We start from the raw sequence: 19,429 nt of genomic DNA on the forward strand, positions 1-19,429 counted from the left end.
CCGAAGGGTTCAGTTAAGATTAAGCTGTAACATAAATTTTACATTGATATTACTGATCGGAAGCGGCCTCCACCTAGGAATTTCGATCACTTGACCTTACTAAAGAATTAGCTCCGTAATAATTATGAACCCTCTATCGGAAGAATACACTTGTTGGAAGGACATCATTCCTTTCAATCTCCCACTTGTCCTTCCGGACAAGTGTGCATACAGTGTATAGCCCATTTCCTATGTCACTTAATGTTGCTTCGTGAACTATAAGGTAAGATTATTTGTCATCCTTATTACGTTCAGAAGTGTTTCTCGATCTCCGAGTTCGACTGTCAATAAGCAGATGATTTTTAAAATTCATCTGAGCACGACTTGCATTTTCACAGTCTCGCACTTCGAGCGGCCTTGTAAACAATAAAATATTTTCCCTATTGTTAGTAGGGGGAGAGTCCCAGTCTTGTATTGTAAGTTCCTCTTACTAAGAGGACATAGTCTCCTGAGTGTTCTCGTTATGATCCCCAGTTACGGCAGACGTTGGGAAACATCAAAGAGTCTAGTACTCAAACAAGAAAACTTCACAATACTCATGGTCGGAGGAAACAAGTTTCGATAGTCATAATGAGAAATGTACTTATGACAATTTTAAAATTTCTTAAAGTACTCTCATAGGTCTTATCCAGTACAGTTCCAAACTGTGCCTGTGCAAATGATTTATGACCGTCACGTCCTCGCAGCACATGAAACGGTGTTGTAAATCATACTACACACTAATCTATGGCGGTCATCAATCGTCCATCCGTTAGATGACCTCGATTAGGGACAATTTTCGATTTAAATATTCAATGTTCACTTAACAGGTGTTTCTTTATCCAAGACATGGTCTTGATACCCTGTTTTGAATATTTCCGTAAATCGAATGGACTCATTATTTAATTCTAAACCACAATTAAATAGTAATGGAGTGAATGATAATTTTGCACAAAATTAATTACTCCATTAATGAATGGTTTTAATACAGTGTTTTACATTAAATATCCTATTTATTTAAAACACATGTACAGGGAATTTCAAAGCCAGTCTCCAACATGCTTAATTCATATCGCCTTAATGTGTTTGTTGTGTTTCACTTGAGGCAGCGGTTTAGTCAAGGGATCAGCTACATTATCATCTATGCCAATCTTACAAATTCTGATTTCACCTTCGGATTTCCACTTCTTTATCATGTGAAATTGCCTTTGTACGTGTTTGACCTTCTGGTGCTCTCTCGGCTCCCTGGCCTAAGCGATAGCTCCATTATTATCACAATAGAGGTATATCGGCCCCTTGATGAACTTGCGAATCCAAACATCTTCCTTGGCAGCTTCTGAAGCGGCCAAGTACTCGGCTTCGTTGTAGAGTCTGCAGTGGTGCTCTGCTTTGGCACTCTTCCAGCTAAACACTCCTCTATTCCGACAAAATATGTACCCCGACTTTGACTTGAAGTCGTCTCTGTCAGTCTAGAAGCTAGCGTCGGTGTAACCTTCAACAACCAGTTCTTTGTGGCCTCCATACACCAAGAATTTATCCTTGTTCCTTTTCAGGTACTTAAGGATGTTCTTGGCCGCAGTACAATGCGCCTCTCTTGGGTTCGATTGGTATCGACTCGTTGCACTCAGGGCATACGATACATTTGGCCTTGTACATATCATGGCATACATGATTGATCTGATTAGCGAAGCATATGGGATCTGATTCATTCTTTCTCGCTCAACAGGTGTTTGTGGACACTCTTTCTTGCTGAGAGTTATGCCATGGGACATGGGTAAATGCCCTCTCTTGGCATTCTCCATTTAAATCAAGCTAGTACATTATCAATATAAGTACTCTGGTTTAATCCAATCATCCTTTTAGATCTATCTCTGTAGATCATGATGCCTAATATGTACTGTGCCTCTCCTCAGTCCTTCATTGAAAAGCACTTTCCCAACCAGCCCTTTACGGACTCCAACAATTTTGTGTTGTTTCCAATGAGAATTATGTCATCGACATACAGGACTAGGAATGCAATATCACTCCCACTGACCTTCTTGTATGCACAAGATTCATCTGGATTATTGATAAAACCAAACTTGCTAATAGCTTCATCAAATCGCAGATTCCAACTTCTGCTAGCTTGTTTTAGTCCATAAATGGACTTCTTCAGCTTGCAAACCTTTCCAGCGTTGTCTGGATCGACAAAACCTTCTGGATGTGTCATATACACAGTTTCTTCCAAAATTCCATTAAGAAAGGCGGTTTTGACATCCATTTTCATATTTCATAATCGTAATATGCAACAATCGCTAGGATGATCCGGACGGATTTTAGCATTGCAACTGGTGAAAAAGTTTCATCATAGTCAATCCCGTGGACTTGTCTATAACCTTTTGCCACCAGTCTAGCTTTGTATATTGATACATTTCCATCCTTGTCTGTCTTCACTTTGAAGATCCATTTTCAACCAATGGGTGTATAATCCTCAGGCAAATTCACCAAGTCCCAGACTTGATTTTCAGACATGGAGTCCATCTCGCATTTCATGGCCTCTTGCCATTTTGCAGAGTCGGGGCTTGTCATAGCTTGCTTGTATGTCGTCGGCTCCTCACCATCCATGACTAGGATGTCCTGATCATCGGTTAAGACGATACCGAGGTATCTGTCTGGCTGAGATCTTTACCGTTGCGACCTACAAAGGGTAATCGGTTGAGCATTTTCATTGTCAGTTTGATTCTGACCAATCTTCTTAGATGCTTCCAAAGCATATAGATTGTCAGTTTTGTCAGGTTGACATTGTTGCTCGTCCTCTCGAACTTCGTCGAGTTCGATTTTCCTCCCACTTGTCATTTTGGAAAGGTGTTCCTTCTCCAAAAAGACACCATCACGAGCAACAAATACTTTGTTCTCGGATTTATTGTAGAAGTAATACCCTTTGGTTTCTTTTGGATATCCCACAAAGAAACACTTATCCTATTTGGGGTGAATTTTGTCCGAAAATAATCGCTTGACATATGCTTCGCATCCCCAAATCTTGAGAAAAGACAACCTAGGAGGTTTCTTAGTCCATAATTCATATGGAGTCTTTTCAACAGCTTTTGACGGAGCTCTATTCAGTGTTAGTGCTGCAGTTTGTAGCGCATGTCCCCAGAAAGAGATAGGGAGTTCACTAAGACCCATCATTGATCGAACCATGTCTAACAAGGTTTGATTCCTCCGTTCGGACACTCCGTTCCATTGAGGAGTTCCAGGAGGTGTTAACTCTGAAAGAATGCCATTTTCTTTCAAGTGATCGTCGAATTCATGGCTCAAATATTCGCCACCTCGATCCGATCGAAGTGCTTTAATTTTCTTGCCAAGTTGATTTTCAACTTCTTTCTGAAATTCTTTGAATTTCTCAAAGGATTCAGATTTATTCGACATTAAGTAGATATAGCCATATCTACTATAATCGTCGGTGAAAGTGATGAAATATCGGTAACCTTGCCTTGCGGGTGTACTCATTGGTCCACATAAATCCGTGTGTATTAGACCTACCAAGTCACTTTCCTTTTCTCCCAACTTGGAGAATGGCTGTTTTATCATCTTGCCTAATAAGCATCCTTCGCAATTTTCAAACGACTCTAAGTCGAATGAGTTAAGAACACCTTCTTGAAGAATTTTCTTGATGCGCTTGATGTTAATATGGACAAGACGACAATGCCACAAGTAGGTTTGGTTCGACTCGATGGTCTTAGTTCATTTGGTATCATTCCTATTTTCTTTGTGTAAAGCATGTAATTTAATTTGAACATATGTTTGAAAGATAATCTTTGAAACAACTACGTTAGAAGTCTTTCATTTCAAACATCTTGGTGTCCAACACCAATGATCAAAATATTGTTCAAAAGCATGACAAAACTAGGATTAGTTTTAATTACATCTCAAAGACAAAATGGTGCATGCAAGCACGACCGAAAAACCATCTTCGTCGTCTTCTTGCTCTTGCACCAACACTTGATAAGCTTCTCACTTGGTTCCTGAAAAGGCAACATAAAGTGAGTCATACTTGGTATCCAATACCTTATGATAAGCTTAATTCACAAGTGTTTAGGAAGATACCTGAGGTAGATGCTCCTTTCCTCTGTTCCTCTTCTCGAAAGAGCTTGCATTCTCTCTTGATGTGGCCTTGCCCGCCACAATAGAAGCAACGCATCTTAGCCTTAACCTTGAAATCCCTCCTTCTTGACGGTCTTTTGGTTGCCCCAAATGAGTTGGCTCGGTGAAGTAGCTCCACCACATTCTTCAAGGAATGTGTCTCCTTCAATTCAAAAATATATGCCCTTAGCGCATCATATCCTGAGTGGAGTGAAGTGAGCATAATATGACCAGCCATTCCATCTTCTAGTGGAATTCCGAGGAGTTCCATGTGCTTGAAGAGCTTAGTCATTCTTGCCACATGGGGTCGGGGGGGCATACCCTGTCTCAATTTGGTGTTGCAGACTGTAGACCAAAGATGGTACCTCTCTTTCGCAAGATAACCTTGATCCGATGGCTTTACATTCATGTATGTAAGTGACCTAGTCACTTCAAACAAGAGTCCATCATTGTTGTCGTTAAAACTCTTAGAGAATCTCACACCGGCAACATCCCTTAGTCCTCCAAGGAACAAGTCCGGGAAAGAGAATGGAAGTTTTTCTTTCCATTCTTCCGGGATGGAGTTAGCCATGAGTTGTGACACTAATTTGCAATCTTTTGACCATGCACAATAAGTTTCGTCACTCAAGTGTTTCTTGGAACAGAGGGTTGGTAGGGAAGTATCCAGAACATACTCCTTGGAATAACTCCGGAGAGTTCTCATGAGTTCTTCTTCCCATTCTTCAAGGTTTGTTAAGTTAAGCTTGATAGCTAACTTTTCAGGGAGTTTCGGGCACACATGGTTGTTGTTTGAGTTACTTGCAAACATTGTTCTACAAATGAAAGAATTTGAATTGAAAAACCATTCATAAATCAATAAGTTGAAATTTAAAACGTTTATGGATATATTCAATCTTATTGAGCATTTTATCAACGCATTTAAAATGTCCCTCATGGGCGAGAATAAAATGATTCCGAGATCCCAAAGATCAAGAAATGGTTAAGCATGCTTTGGCTTGTCTTAATCATTAAATATCTTAAGGTAAGTAATCTAATTGCTAATAGCTCCAAGCTACTCTCGGTTTGATAAAATGTCGCATCTAATGCATCCTTGACATTTTATCTCTCTTGCCACGACATCTAAGGACTCCTTACTAATATCGTTGAGCTTAACCAAGAAAACTTGTATACCTAGTATACCTTACGCTCCTAGGGAAGTAGTGATGTCTCGCTTTGGCGTAGTCCATCACGTACGTGCATTAGTTCGGTAAGTGTTGTTCTTGGAACGGCAAATTTTAGCTCAATATTATTAAGGGACCTAGGGTTTCTATGTTGGTTGATTTAAGTGAACTTAACTAATCGTCGCAACATATAGAAATCCTAGACATGCATCTAGCAATCATATATAATAACAATATATATATAAGGCATAAAATAGATGCATTTGGCAACTAGCATGAACCCTTGAAATCTTCAATATCCATGGGTCTTTATCTTGGCTCGTCTTCATCGAAACGCCGTCTTGAGACATCTTGGCCAGAATGAAATAAAAGAAGCTAGCTAGAACGACTAAGATTAATCTAATAGTACAAAAATACTTAACGGTTCGCAGACCGTATTTAGATTTACAAAAATACATAACGGAACGCAGTCCGTATTTTCTATCCTAGTCGGGCCCCACTAGTTGCAATTTTCAAAGACCTGTTTTGAAAAACAATCTTCCATTCACCCATTCACTATTTGTGAATGGCCCATGCAATTTTACGAAATACATAATTAAACACGTAAAACTAGTAACTAACTTAGGTGGTTAATCCAATTAACGCGCCTAATTAAAACTAGTCAAAGTTGTTTAATCCATTATTTCTAAACGCAAAATGCTTACGCAACTAATTAAGCTCCCACTAAATTCCGCATCCGTACTTAATTAATCCGATTATTTAAGTCGTCATAACCCATAATTTGTCAAAATTTTGCAAAACCGAAAATCGAGGTTTTTAGCCTCGTTAAATTAATTAGCAAAAATATTTTAAAGACGGGATAATGCAAAAAATCATAGCCCAAATCTTAAGCAAAATGCCCTAACACAACCCTTTTAGGGTGCGCACCATGGCTACTAGGCAGCCCATGGCATGGCGCCATGGTGCGTGAGCGAGGCCTGCTATGCCCAGCAAGCATCGCTGCTAGCCCTGCTGCCTGCTAGCATGCTGCGCATGCCTGCTAGCATGTTGGTGCTTGCGAGCTGCTTGCGTGCTGGGCTGGCGCCTACTGATGCTAGCCAACATGCATAGGCAGCCCCTGCCCAGCCATTGCCCCACGTATTGCTGCGCCTAGCAAGCTCCCTGCCACACACCCACACGCATCATCATGGCACACCCTTGTGCGCACCATAGGCAGCCTTGGTGGCGCTTGGGTGTTTTTGCCATGATTTGCGTGCCAATTCTCGGAATTTAATTCCGATTTGTGTGTGACAATAATTAATTCTAAATTACATTTTAGAATCAATTTGAGGGAAAATTAAAAAAAAAAAAATTATGTCCTACTTATATAAAATTTATTTTATTGGTGCACAAGCCTAAATTATCCAAAAATTTTATTTTGAATAAAATTAGGTCTAACTTTATGCTTAAAATAAAATGAGCTATGTCCATAATTAATCTTGCTAATATGCAAATTAATAATGGGTTTGACAAATGGGAGTTGGAATAATAAATTAACCATCCAATGATAAAAATTTTCCAACTTGCATACTTGTGTAAAATACCAAGATTACATCTTCCAATATGAAGATTAATCAAATTTTACTCGCAAGTAATTGAACTTGATGGATTTTAATCAAGCAAACATGAAAAATCCAAACTTTGTTCAACATGAATTTTAGGGTTAGGGTTCCAATCATTTAAACCTTTAAAGATTAGAACTTTAACATTATAGGAACTTAAAATTACAAGATCACAACAAGATTTCACACACACACCCACACGCATCATCATGGCACACCCTTGTGCGCACCATAGGCAGCCTTGGTGGCGCTTGGGTGTTTTTGCCATGATTTGCGTGCCAATTCTCGGAATTTAATTCCGATTTGTGTGTGACAATAATTAATTCTAAATTACATTTTAGAATCAATTTGAGGGAAAATAAAAAAAAAAAAAAAAATTATGTCCTACTTATATAAAATTTATTTTATTGGTGCACAAGCCTAAATTATCCAAAAATTTTATTTTGAATAAAATTAGGTCTAACTTTATGCTTAAAATAAAATGAGCTATGTCCATAATTAATCTTGCTAATATGCAAATTAATAATGGGTTTGACAAATGGGAGTTGGAATAATAAATTAACCATCCAATGATAAAAATTTTCCAACTTGCATACTTGTGTAAAATACCAACATTATAGGAACTTAAAATTACAAGATCACAACAAGATTTCACACTTTATTGTAATTTTTTTGCAAAATTTGTGAGAATTAAGTTTATGTAAAAAATGGTATATCAACTTAAGCACTAATAAAAACTCCATTATTATGCTTAAGGATATTTTAAAACCAGTAGATTAGTGATGCAAATGTGCATTTAATCTAACCTTGCAATGCTTGCATTAATCAAGGCTTAAAAGAATTAAAATTTTCGTTGAAAAACGAAAAACCCCAGAAACATTGGGTTTCTGGTTCGAATTTGGCTTCTGGACAGGAAAAAGAGGGTTGAATCTGTTCCATAATGTCGATTCCACCCAAAAAGTCACTATTTTTGTGCCAAAATTTGGGTTCGACAGCCAAATCGAAATTAAAATCGAGTTTTAAAATTAATGAAAATGAGCATCAAATCTAATTAGAAGAACATGAACCAGAAAAATAAATTCTTTTAAAACCCCTTAATTAAAAAATAATTGCAAAAATTAAAAGGAGCGTGGCTCCGATACCGAAGAACATGACCCGACACTACGCGGAAGGAAACCCACCAAGACCCGCCCCTTAATTAAAACAATTAACAAGCATATTAAACTTAATCAAACAAGATCAAGAACAAGAATTATACCTTTGTCGCGTGCTTTGCTCCCAAAGAGCTCTTACTTCAAAATCCCGAAAAATACGGGATCTCCGACGGATCGTACCCTCGACCCGAACCGAGCGTCCTAAGTCTTGAAGGTTAGTCAAGACCCGGAAAAAATAACTATGAAATTTACGAATCAAAGGTTTACTCTTAATTAGAGTTGCCTATTTAATTCCACTCAAGGTTGTTCATTCCCAAATACCCAAGCTTGGTATATATAGGGAAATGAACCCTTGATTTTCCATCCTCCACCAATGTGGGAGTGTTGAATATCAATGATTTATTTAATTTCCAAATTAAATAAATAATCAAGTTAGTCACATTTCGACAAGTGGCACGATCATATGCAAAAGAGTGGTGGCCAAGGTTAGGTGGGGGACTATATGCCTTGCTCCCCAAGGCCTTGATTTGGTCCCCACATCCTATGCACAAAACCGGGTCAAGGAAGGCTAGCTGGCTGCCAGCTAGCATGCCAGCTAGGGCTGCCAGCTAGCACTGCCTTGCTGCCCAGCACCCCAGCAAGCGCGTGCTGCTGCGGTGCTGGTGCTGGCGCTATTGCGTGCTAGTGCCATGCGCTGGTGCGTGCTGGCGCCGATGTTATGCCTTGCATCTCTCGCACCATTTCTAGCATGGCCGGCATGCGTGCTGCTAGCGAGCCCCGCATGCTGGCCCCTTTCCCTCACATCATGCTACGCACCACGCACTACGCACCACGCTACGCACCACGCACTACTCGCACACGCATCAACCAGTGTCTAGCACTGCTATACTTGGTACGAGGCACGCACACACGCCCATGCACATGCGCCAGTGCCCAGCACTACGATGGCTGTGCTTGGTGCGTGTGTGGCTCTGCCATGTGCACCCAGGCACCCAAGCTAGCACGCTACTAGCTGCGATGGGATGCCTGGTGCTTGTGGTGTTTTGCGATAGGCTTCCATACGCACCCAGGCATCCATGCTAGCACGTTGCTAGCTGCGATGGGCTGCCTGGTGCTTGTGGTGCTTTCTGATAGGCTGTCATGGCACACCTAGGCTGCGATGGTGCACCTAGGTTGCGATGGTGCGCCTAGCCATGCTAGGTGCATGCTAGCTCGAACTAGCCTAGCATCCACATGGCTAGGCCAGTGTGTTGCTAGGGCTATGTTCATACTTGTCGCTTTATGATTTTGCGACGCTCGGTATCGACGCCCTAGGCTCGATATCCGACGTTTGTATTCGTTAAACTCTGTCGACTAATTAAATCCTTTTGGATTAATTCGTCATCTCGGATCGGTGATTCGATTGGGTTCGACCCGAAGGGTTCAGTTAAGATTATGTTGTAACATCAATTGTACATTGATATTACTGATCAAAAGCGGCTCCACCTAGGTATTCCGATCACTTGACCATACTGAAGAATTAGCTCCGTACTAATTCTAAACCCTCTATCGGAAGAATACACTTGTTGGAAGGACACCATTCCTTTCATTTGTGAGATTGGATTTGGCAATCTTTTATATGTTGCTTTAGATATGCATTTACCTTGGCAATTGGCATACTGGGTCATTACACGGGTGGATCCAAAAGGTAAAATGCTTAGAATTCCCAACGGACTTGAGTTTCGATTTTCAAATAATCAGGTTCGGTGGGTACTAGGGATACCAATGGGTTCTAGGACTGTTCCTAGTACTAAAACCATGACCCAACATTATCGTGTGAAGGTTCAGAGATTTATTCTCAAGTATGGTAAATCGTGGGAGTCCAAGTCTAGTAGACAATCTGGTCAGGTCTACAGGTCTGTAGGCATACCTTTAAGTTCAGATATGATGAGTCGGTTGGAGGGGTACTTTGATGCTGGAGAGGAAAAGTAATTCAAGACGTTGTTCTTGATAATTGATTTAGAGATGGTGTTGTGTCCCACGCAATCACCTCGGCTTGCGTCTGACTTACTACCTGCAGTAAGCTGTGCTATGGAGGCGATTGATTACGATTGGTGTTCTTTAGTGTTGTCGAAATTGCTAGAGAGCGTACAAAATTTTGCTCGACGTTTCTATGCTAATGGATTTTCCAGTGGATGCGGCGGGTGTGCAATATTTGTCGTAGTATGTGTTTCAGTGTATTGTTGGTTGTTCTTTTTTATCTTGTGCTTTTGTGGTTTAGTAATTGCTTGTTTTGCTTTTATTATGTGGCATATATTTTACTTGGATCGGTTGGATAGGGATCCTATTCAGTGGGATGTTTTTCCAAGAATTAAAGTGTGGACAATGGAGTAGATTGGAAAGGCAGCAAAATCAGACAAATTTCTGTCCGGCGACTACGGGAAACTAGGGGTAAGCACTTTTGTATTTGTATTATATTGCATAGTATGCATAGTGTTCTGATTTAGAGTAACCTTTTTTCCATTGGTAATTGGTTGTGTGGCTAACGCTATTGGATGTTGCTTACGGTGAATAATACCCAAGGGATGCAAGGGATAGTGTTGGACCCCTACAAGTTGGAGCGAATAATGTGAGGTTTGACCTTAAAGTAGCTGTTTCACCTGTGTACATTGAATCTGAATCTGATGTAACTTTTTTTGGATGCAGATGCATGATTTACCAGTGCCTGGGGTTAACTTCAAGGCCAGGCAAAGGAGGGGTCGACTGCTTGAGCTGACAGTTCAATGAGCTCAGTTACACTTGTATTTCTATTTGTATTTCTACTTGTATCGCTCTTTCTATTTGTAATTTTTTCAGTGTGGAATGTTCTGAATAATGTTCTATTTGTATTTTTTTCAGTTTGGAAAGTGTAATGTTCTATGATATGGTTATTATTTTCACTTTGTTTAATACTCAAAAAGTTTGTCAGTTGACGATATTCATTCCTATTGTTTATTCTATTAATAATATAGAATATTGTTCCAATTGTCAATTGTTTTAAGGTCTTGAGATTATTTTCGAGGCTTTGTAAAATAATTCGTACAATGTCTTCAAAACTAATGATTGAATGAATCAAATTTGTACTAAAGTGGCCTTAAAGAAATAAAAATCAATGAGCTCAGTTATTTGTATTTCTATTTGTATTTCATTGAAGGGTTAAGGTGAAGGCCTTGAGCTAAGTGAATATTTTAAGGTCAAGGCCTAGAGCTAAGTGAATATTTAATCCCAATTTGTTTTTTTTAAATTAACCCGATTATAACTTTGAAAAAATACTTAGAAAATATTGGAATTGAACAATACAACTTGCATTTTGAAGTAAAAGCAGCAACATAAAGCAAAAAAGCAGTAAAAGAGACAGATACTATTACGAAGTTCGGCATAAAGTGCCAACGTCTTCGCCTAGGACCGTTCAAAGGTGTAGTAAACTGATTTAACTTTTCAGTGTCAAGGCTTTGAGATTTAATACAAGGCTTAAATAAATGTTGCGATAGTAAAGTGTCAAGGCTTTGAGATTTACTACAAGGCTTAAAGAAAAGTTGCGTAAGTAAAATTGAAGAAGAAAAATAAAGCAAAAAACTGAAAAAGCAGTAAAAAAGACATATTATTACGAACTTCAGCAAAAAATGCCTACGTCTCCGCCTAGGGTTGTTAAACCACTAGGTTTTTAAACTTTTTTTTTTTAATTTCTCCCCTTACAGCCCTGAAGCACCTACAAGATCACCTCTCTTATACCCGTAATCACCCGATTACACTTTGGAAACAATTAGTAAAAGAATTCAAAATAGGAATAACAAAAATGCGATGGAGGAAAAATGATCATATGCGTGACTGTGGGTTTTGTTGTCTGGATCGGTGTTCCAGATAAGAGCATCGCAAGTGAAACCTTACTGATAAATTTCTCCCACACCGCGTACTTGTAAATATAGCATCTCTTTCAAAATCCAAGCACATCATTCTAGTTATATCACCCGTCAAGTATCGATAACCAATTTTCAGCTGTTTCCATCTTATATGTTAAAATCTTCTAATGTATTGCTAAATCCTCTTTCTCTTAGTTTAGGACCAGAATCATTTCATCTTTCTCTCTCGAATATTTCCATTTCTCCCTCTCAAAAACCTCCTTAACTTCAATTATGGTAGGTTTTTTCAGGATAATGACGCTATAAGCCACCTTAAGAAATACCTACAGAGGTACTTCCCCAAGATCCCAATTTCAGCCATTTACCCCAAAAACCCAAAATCGATAGCTATAGTTCGTCACACATTCAAACATCACTTTCGATCTGGGTTCTGGCGCGACTACTAGTAACCAAATAAACCGAATTAACAAAATTAACAAAATCAGCTACCAAAATTAAATTCAAGAAATTTTAAGCACAAGTTGGATAAAAATAGTAGAAAACCAATTACCAATTTACAAAAAAACAAATACCCAAAAGATTAAATGATTAAATTACTCGGAAAATAGTATAAAAAGTGAGACATTTAGGTTCAAAACGTACAGTCAATGGGTATAAAATTTTAGGCAGCGTACTGAACCCAAAAACTCGTTTTGGTGGGAGGTAAATAAAACCACTGGGCTTTAATTCTTGAAATATATCACACAAATAAAATGTCAATTTTTGTAAAAAAATCAGTGGGTTCAATGAACCCACTTTGGACCCGCCCTGGTTGCTGCAGATTATTGAAATAAGCCGGAACGTGATAACAACATCCTTGAGAAGGGCATCATCTTCGACGATTTGATTGTCAAGGGCGCTGTTTTCACTGATCCCCCTGATTCCAATGACCTGTTGCGTAGATCTCGACGGATTCCTTAAGGTGGCATATAGCGTCATTGTGGAGGAAAAACCAACCATAATTGAGGAAGTTAGGAGGTTTTAGAGAGGGAGAAATTGGAAAGTTTGGGAGAGAAAATTTAAATATTTCAGGAACTAAACAAAGAGAATTAGAATTTAACAGGCAATGGACTTTGTTTGGGGCGCCGTTGCTTAAAAAAATGAAGCTTTGAGGTGGAGATGAAGGTGAAATAGGTGGAGACATCAAATAGAGAAAAAGGGGGCTTAAATAATGGTTGCAGTGACGGTTTAGGAGGAGTGAAAAGGTGAGAATGTGGAGTGAAGAGTTGTGATTTGACAAATCAATGGATGAACACAATAAGTACATATGCATGTACTCCGTACTTCGCAATAAAAGGACGCAGGAAACAAGGTTAATAAATACCTTAAAAATCGGAAAGGTTTTATCAAAAATTTAAGTTATTTCCAAACAGAATTGTTCAAAAACTAATTTAGTAAATATCCATAGATATGTTCATCAAATATTATGTTCCTATTTTTAAATCACTGCCATTTTTCTGGTCCAATATTCATCAAATTTTCTGTTTTAGCTTGTTATGTTGTTTTTCGTCCCCTGCTTTTTTATGGCGTTCATACCTTATTTTCATTTTTATAATAGTATTAAAGTTATGATTTCAATTATTATTAAGATAAGTTTCATTGAAAATAATACTTGACTATTAATTGTAATTGATTTTGACATTTTAAATACAGTATTAAAGTTATGATTTCAATTATTATTAAGATAAGTTTCATTGAAAATAATACATGACTATTAATTGTAATTGATTTTGACTATTCAAATTAGTCAAGCGTTGTTGTCAATTAAAATAAATTCAGAACGTATTGAGGATTAATTTAGGATTAAACTATTTTTTATTAGTCAAAATAGGTTACGGAATATTATGAAACTTTAATTCTATTCATATTTGGTCTTAAAGTAGGTCAAACATGTGTACACATAATTAGAACACTTTGACAACATAGTACATGGTTATTGTTATTGGGATTTGATTGCATATAAATACAGCCGAATCTTCACCATGACATATTACATGGTAATATCCATAACACAATGGCCTTGAATTCCAACAAACATACAGAAAATCACATATTATCTCCCATTTTTTAGTTCCGGCAAGGATGAAGGTTCAATAGGGTGATGGAATAATAAGTAGATCGGGTGATTGAATAGAGTATGGTCATTTGTCGCAAGTATTAAATTTCAAAAGTCTTGAACGCAGTTTCAAAGTATAATAAATTGATTTAACTATTCAGTATCAAGGCTTTAAATTGATTTAACTATTCAGTATCAAGGCTTCAAAGATTAAAAACAAGTTGCGTAAATAAAACTAGAGTAAAATGCGGTTTTTCAACCCGTAGTGTTTCAAACTTTTTATTTATTTCTACCTTTAACTAGAGTAAAACAATTTTATTTACTGCCATTTTCCTGTTCCGATATTCATCCGAACGGTTGAACAAGGTTAGTAATTATTTATTTTATTTCCAAAGAGAATTTTTCAAAACATAAGTATCACAGCGGAAAGGTTTATAAGAGGTAATTTCCAAAAAGAATTAATCAAACCCTTATTTAATAAATATCCAAAGACCTATTCATCAAATATTTTGTTCCAATAATTTATTTACAGCCTCTCTTCTCTTCTAATATTCATCAAATATTCTGTTTTAACTTTTGAAGTTGTTTTTTATCCCCTTCTTTTTAATGGAGTTCATACCTTATTTTAATTCTTATTATAGGTTTGAAGTTTTGATTCCAATTATTGTTAAGATAAGTTACATTGAAAATGATACTTGGATATTAATTAATAATAGCATGTACACATACGTTGGAATTGAACAATATAACTTGCATATTATCAGGCTTTGACGTCGATCAATCATAAAAAAAACGCGTACAACCCACTCCCAAGTCACAATCACAACTGATAAAAACGACAACAAAATTATAGTATAACCTATAAATAAGACTACAACAGAAAATGGTCAAAAGGTTGTTATAGTCCCTTTATTGAATTCCGGCAAGGATGAAGGGTCAATACTTAATTTGTATGGGCAATAGGTTCAATAGCATAATAACAAGTACACTCTACAAGGGGGGTTGTATAGAGTATGGCCAATTCTGCGCAAGTATAAAATTTCAAGTTCTTGAATGCAGTTTTCAAGGTGTAGTACATAAATCTATCTATTCAGTGTCAACGCTTTGAGATTCATTTCAAGGATTAAAAACGAGTTGCGTAAATAAAACTGAAGTGCAGAACATAAAATCAAGTTCGGCATAAAACTCAGTGTAAAGGGTTCGAGATATAATTCCATGCTTAAAAACAAGTTGCGTAACTGAAACTGAAGTAAAAGCAGTAAAGTTAAGCAAAACAGTAGAAAAACAGACAGATATTATTACGAAATTTGGCAAAAAAAACCTACGGCTCCGACTTGGATTGTTCAAGCAGTAGGTTTTTATACTTTTTTTATTTCTTCCTTTAGATCCCTAAAGCACTTACAAGATCACCTCTCTTCTACCCGTACTCACCCCATTACACTTTTGAAACATTTAGGAAAAGAATTCAAAATAAAAATTTAAAAAATGCCATGGAGGAACAACGATTATTTGCGTGACTGTGGCTTGTGCTGTTCGGATTGATGTCCCACTAAATGTTCTAATGACACTCATCTAAACTTTTCATTACATTAGGCTGCTCGTGTGAGAAGTTACAGGTCTAATTCCCGATGTGACAGGGAGAACGATGACACCGACTTCCATCTAGATGGGATTAAGCTGCCTGGGCATGAGTTGGCCGTGACAGAAATCTGCAAGTGATAATCAATCAAATAATTAAACCATGTCAAACAGATAGTAAGGCCAGATATTCACATCAGAGCATTGCAAGTTAGACCTTAATGATAAAATTCTACCTCGCCGGGTACTTATAAATACAACATTCTCTTTCTTCTGGTCTCACAAACTTTCCAATTTCACCCTCTCTAAAACCACCTTAACTTCCTCGAGCATGATAGGTGTTTCCAGGAAAATGACCCTGTAAGCCACCTTAAGAAATCCCTCGAGAGATACTGCTGAGTGTAGGAGCCAAGCGAGTCAAATTGGGGGGACGGATTATGGATATAATATAATTTGACAAAATTCACAACCAAAAACAATAAAACCAAAAAAAAAATCCAAACACAGTAGTTGGTCAAAACTTAAATTTAAAATCTCAAAATAAAATAATTAGTCGAACAATTCAAAGTGAAATATTAAACTAAAATAACACTTGCATCCTTCTAGTTTTTAATTATTCAAAGCCTACCGAAAACAAGCTAAACCAATACACTAGATTTGTTGAAAACAGACCAAAGAATATGGCAAAAATAGATTTTCTAATCTAATTTACTCAATTAGAGAAAAGCATTAAAAAAGTAGACCACCATCCTTAAAAAAATGCCAAGGAAATCAACTTTCCAAATTAAAAAAGTAATCCAACACATTTTCCAATCCCAGATAAATTAGATAAACTCTCACTTTTTCTCTCTTCATGACTCAAATTTTCTTGCTTTGGCTCTCTTGTTCAATGGCGGCATTAACAACATTAACAATTATGGAAGAATCTCAATTAAAAAATAAGACATTTTACTCAACTTTCTTGGGGGTTAGGTTTGCAGTTTTCATGTGATACCAAATAACGCAATTTAATTAAATTTTTAATAAAAAAAATTAGCCACCCAATGTCACTTAATTAGCCCCGCCAGTAATACCATCACCCTTAAAAAGGGCTACATCTTCACCGTTTTGATTGTCAAGGGCGTTGTTATTACTGTTCCGACATATTTCAATTATCTGTAGCGTCAGTATCTGTCGAGGGATTTCTTAAGGTGGCGAATAGCGTCACTATGGAGAAAAACCAACCATAACTTTGGATGGTCATTTTAGAGAGGGAGAAATTGGAAGGTTTGGGAGAGAAAAACAAAATAATTCAGGAACTTTGAGGTGGAGATGAAGGTGAAATAAGTGGAGTTAGAAAGCGGGGACCTTAAATAATGGATGAAGTGACGGTTTAAGAGGAGTGAGAAGGTGAAAATGTGGAGTGAAGAGTTGTGATTTGACAAATCAATGGGTGAAGGCATAAGTACCGCTAATTCCCTATACTTGGCAATAAGTACATATGCATGTATTTGGCAATAGGGACGCGGGAAACAAGGTTAATAAATACCTTAAATATCATAAAGGTTTTATCAGATACAATTTTAATTACTGCCATTTTCTTGTTCGAATATTCATTGGAAAGTGTAAACAAGGTTAATAATTACTTCAGTTATTTCCAAAAAGAATTTTACAAAACCTTATTATCACATCGAAAAGGTTTATAAGAGGTAATTTCCAAAAAGGATTTTTAAAACCCTTATTTGATAAATATCCAAAGACATATTCATCAAATATTTTGCTCCAATGTTTTATTTACTGCCATTTTACGTTCCAATATTCATCAAATATTCTTTTTTTAACTTTTGAAATTGTTTTTTGTCCCCATCTTTATAATGGAGTTCATACCTTATTTTCATTCTTATTATAGGTTTAAAGTTTTGATTTCAGTTATTGTTACTTGTCATGATAAGTTTCATTGAAAATAATACTTGACTATTAATTGTACTTGATTTTGACTATTACAATTACTCAAGCGTTGTTGTCAAACAAATAAACAAATAATAAGTTTATACATGATAAGGTATACTTTTGTGGGTAGATAGTGTAACTTTTATGCATGGAAAGGGTAACTTTTATTGATAAAAGGGTTAACTTTTATTAACAGAAAGGGTAAATATTGCCAAAGAAAAGGTTGATTTAGTAGATAGAAAGGATAGCTTTTATGCATGAAAAGGGTCACTTTTATGCATGAAAAGGGTTACTTTTATGCATGAAAAGGGTTACTTTTATACGTTAAAAGGGTAACATAAGTTGATGTGTTCCAATAATTAAACATGTGCTAATAAAAGTGTCAATCACATTTTCATTAAACTAGTCATAGAGTAAAAAAACAAAAGAAAAATAGTTTAACAATACAAGGTATATTAATTTCGAAAAAAAAATGTTCTAAAAAAGATCTTAAAAGAGTCGTAAGTTAGGTGTCTTTGATCCAAATTCTGAATTTGGAGGTGGCAGTGCTGGTTTTCTTTTTCTCTTGCTTTTTTCAAGTCCTCCTTTTGCTCTCTTGCTTCTTCCTTTTGTTACAGCCCTTTTAGGATCAAGAATTATTGGTACACATGTGCTTGTACTCGATGCTGAAGAAGCGTCAGTATTGCTTTGAGTGTTGTCTGCCACATCAGGAATGTTAGAAGCAGCTTCTGCCACATCATTGTTTGCCTCCATGGAATATATTGCTGTTTAGGATCCTGATTCTTCAACCTATCACATGCCTCTGGTTTTGCAAACTTAGTCCATCTTTTTGTAACATACTTGTCTGGTATTCTTGTTACCGAATGCAAATGTAGAATTCTGATGCAATGATAACATAACCATCCAGATGCTTCAAAGTTTTTGCAAGTACACCATACAGTTTGGCTCTCTTGTATATAGTTTACTTGATGTGCAGACCATGGCTTGTCTTCTAGTGTTACTTGATAAAGTAGGCATTCTTCATTACTGCCTAACATCTGAACAGTTGTTGCCATAGAGTATCCAAACTCCTCTTCAAAATTTCTAAAGAGTGATAAAGTGAAAACCTGTACATCAAAATCATGTAGCTTCATTTAAATTGCCATATATTAGGTGTAATTTATGTACTTGTCAGTTAACTTTTTACCTGTGCAGCATGCTTTAGCATTCCAAATAGAGGCAATGAAGTGAATGCTATTGACTTGCTAAAGGTAAACTCATCATATTTCTCTGTGCTTCTCCAACGATTAGTTGTCTTCTTAAATATGGTATAAAATTCTGTCAAAGTAGTTGCTTTACTTGCTCTGAATCCTATGGCATGATTAGTGCTTTCACTTCTCTGTGACGATAAGATCCCTGCTGAAAAGAAATCTCTACAAAGGGCAGGACACCATTTGTCTTTCAACTCATACACTCTTTTGTACCAAGAGTTTTCTGTCAACTCATATTTTTGCAACATTGTTTACCACTTTGCTTCGAATTCTTGTTCTGTCACACACATCTTTAAGCACTGGTTGAATGCAAATTTGAATTCTTTGTCTTTTTTAAGAGCTCCAAATCTGGTTATGGCATTTTGCTCCAAATGCCATATACAAAGTCTATGTCTTGTATTAGGAATCACCTGCATTGAAAATAAAGTGGTCACTTTATGCTGTTAAAAGGGTTACTTTATGCACTAAAAAGGGTAACTTTATGCAGCTAAAAGGGTAACTTTATGTGGAAAAGGAAAACTTTATTGTCATAGCTCAAATCTGTAAGATGTCAATATAAATCTTTAACCTCCAGTATAGCATTTGCCATTGCTTGGTCCTGGTCAGTGAATATTGAAGTTGGTTTTCTATCCTCCGTAGCTTTG

General features: G+C 36.9%; 1 protein-coding gene across 1 annotated transcript; it reads right to left on the bottom strand.

Annotated features, from left to right (window-relative positions):
- Positions 1–18,351: 18,351 nt before the first annotated feature.
- Positions 18,352–19,033, bottom strand: LOC110717216 (protein FAR1-RELATED SEQUENCE 5-like). Its single transcript, XM_021895868.1, has 3 exons — positions 18,722–19,033; positions 18,501–18,641; positions 18,352–18,414 (listed from the first exon to the last, which is right to left on the bottom strand). The coding sequence occupies exons 1-3, from the start codon at positions 19,031–19,033 to the stop codon at positions 18,352–18,354; spliced, it is 516 nt and encodes a 171-aa protein (XP_021751560.1).
- Between the last annotated feature and the right edge of the window lie 396 nt (positions 19,034–19,429).

Source organism: Chenopodium quinoa, unplaced genomic scaffold, assembly GCF_001683475.1.
Source record: "Chenopodium quinoa cultivar QQ74 unplaced genomic scaffold, ASM168347v1, whole genome shotgun sequence".
Lineage (NCBI taxonomy): Eukaryota > Viridiplantae > Streptophyta > Magnoliopsida > Caryophyllales > Amaranthaceae > Chenopodium > Chenopodium quinoa.

Bases quoted from the DNA above. Each gene is read 5' to 3' on its own strand.
- LOC110717216 (XM_021895868.1), bottom strand. From the start codon at position 19,033: ATGTTGCAAAAATATGAGTTGACAGAAAACTCTTGGTACAAAAGAGTG. The intron at 18,642-18,721 runs GTAAAAAGTTAA...TTTGATGTACAG, and splicing joins TGCTAAAGCATGCTGCACAG to GTTTTCACTTTATCACTCTT. The intron at 18,415-18,500 runs GTAAACTATATA...TCATTGCATCAG, and splicing joins AGCCATGGTCTGCACATCAA to AATTCTACATTTGCATTCGG.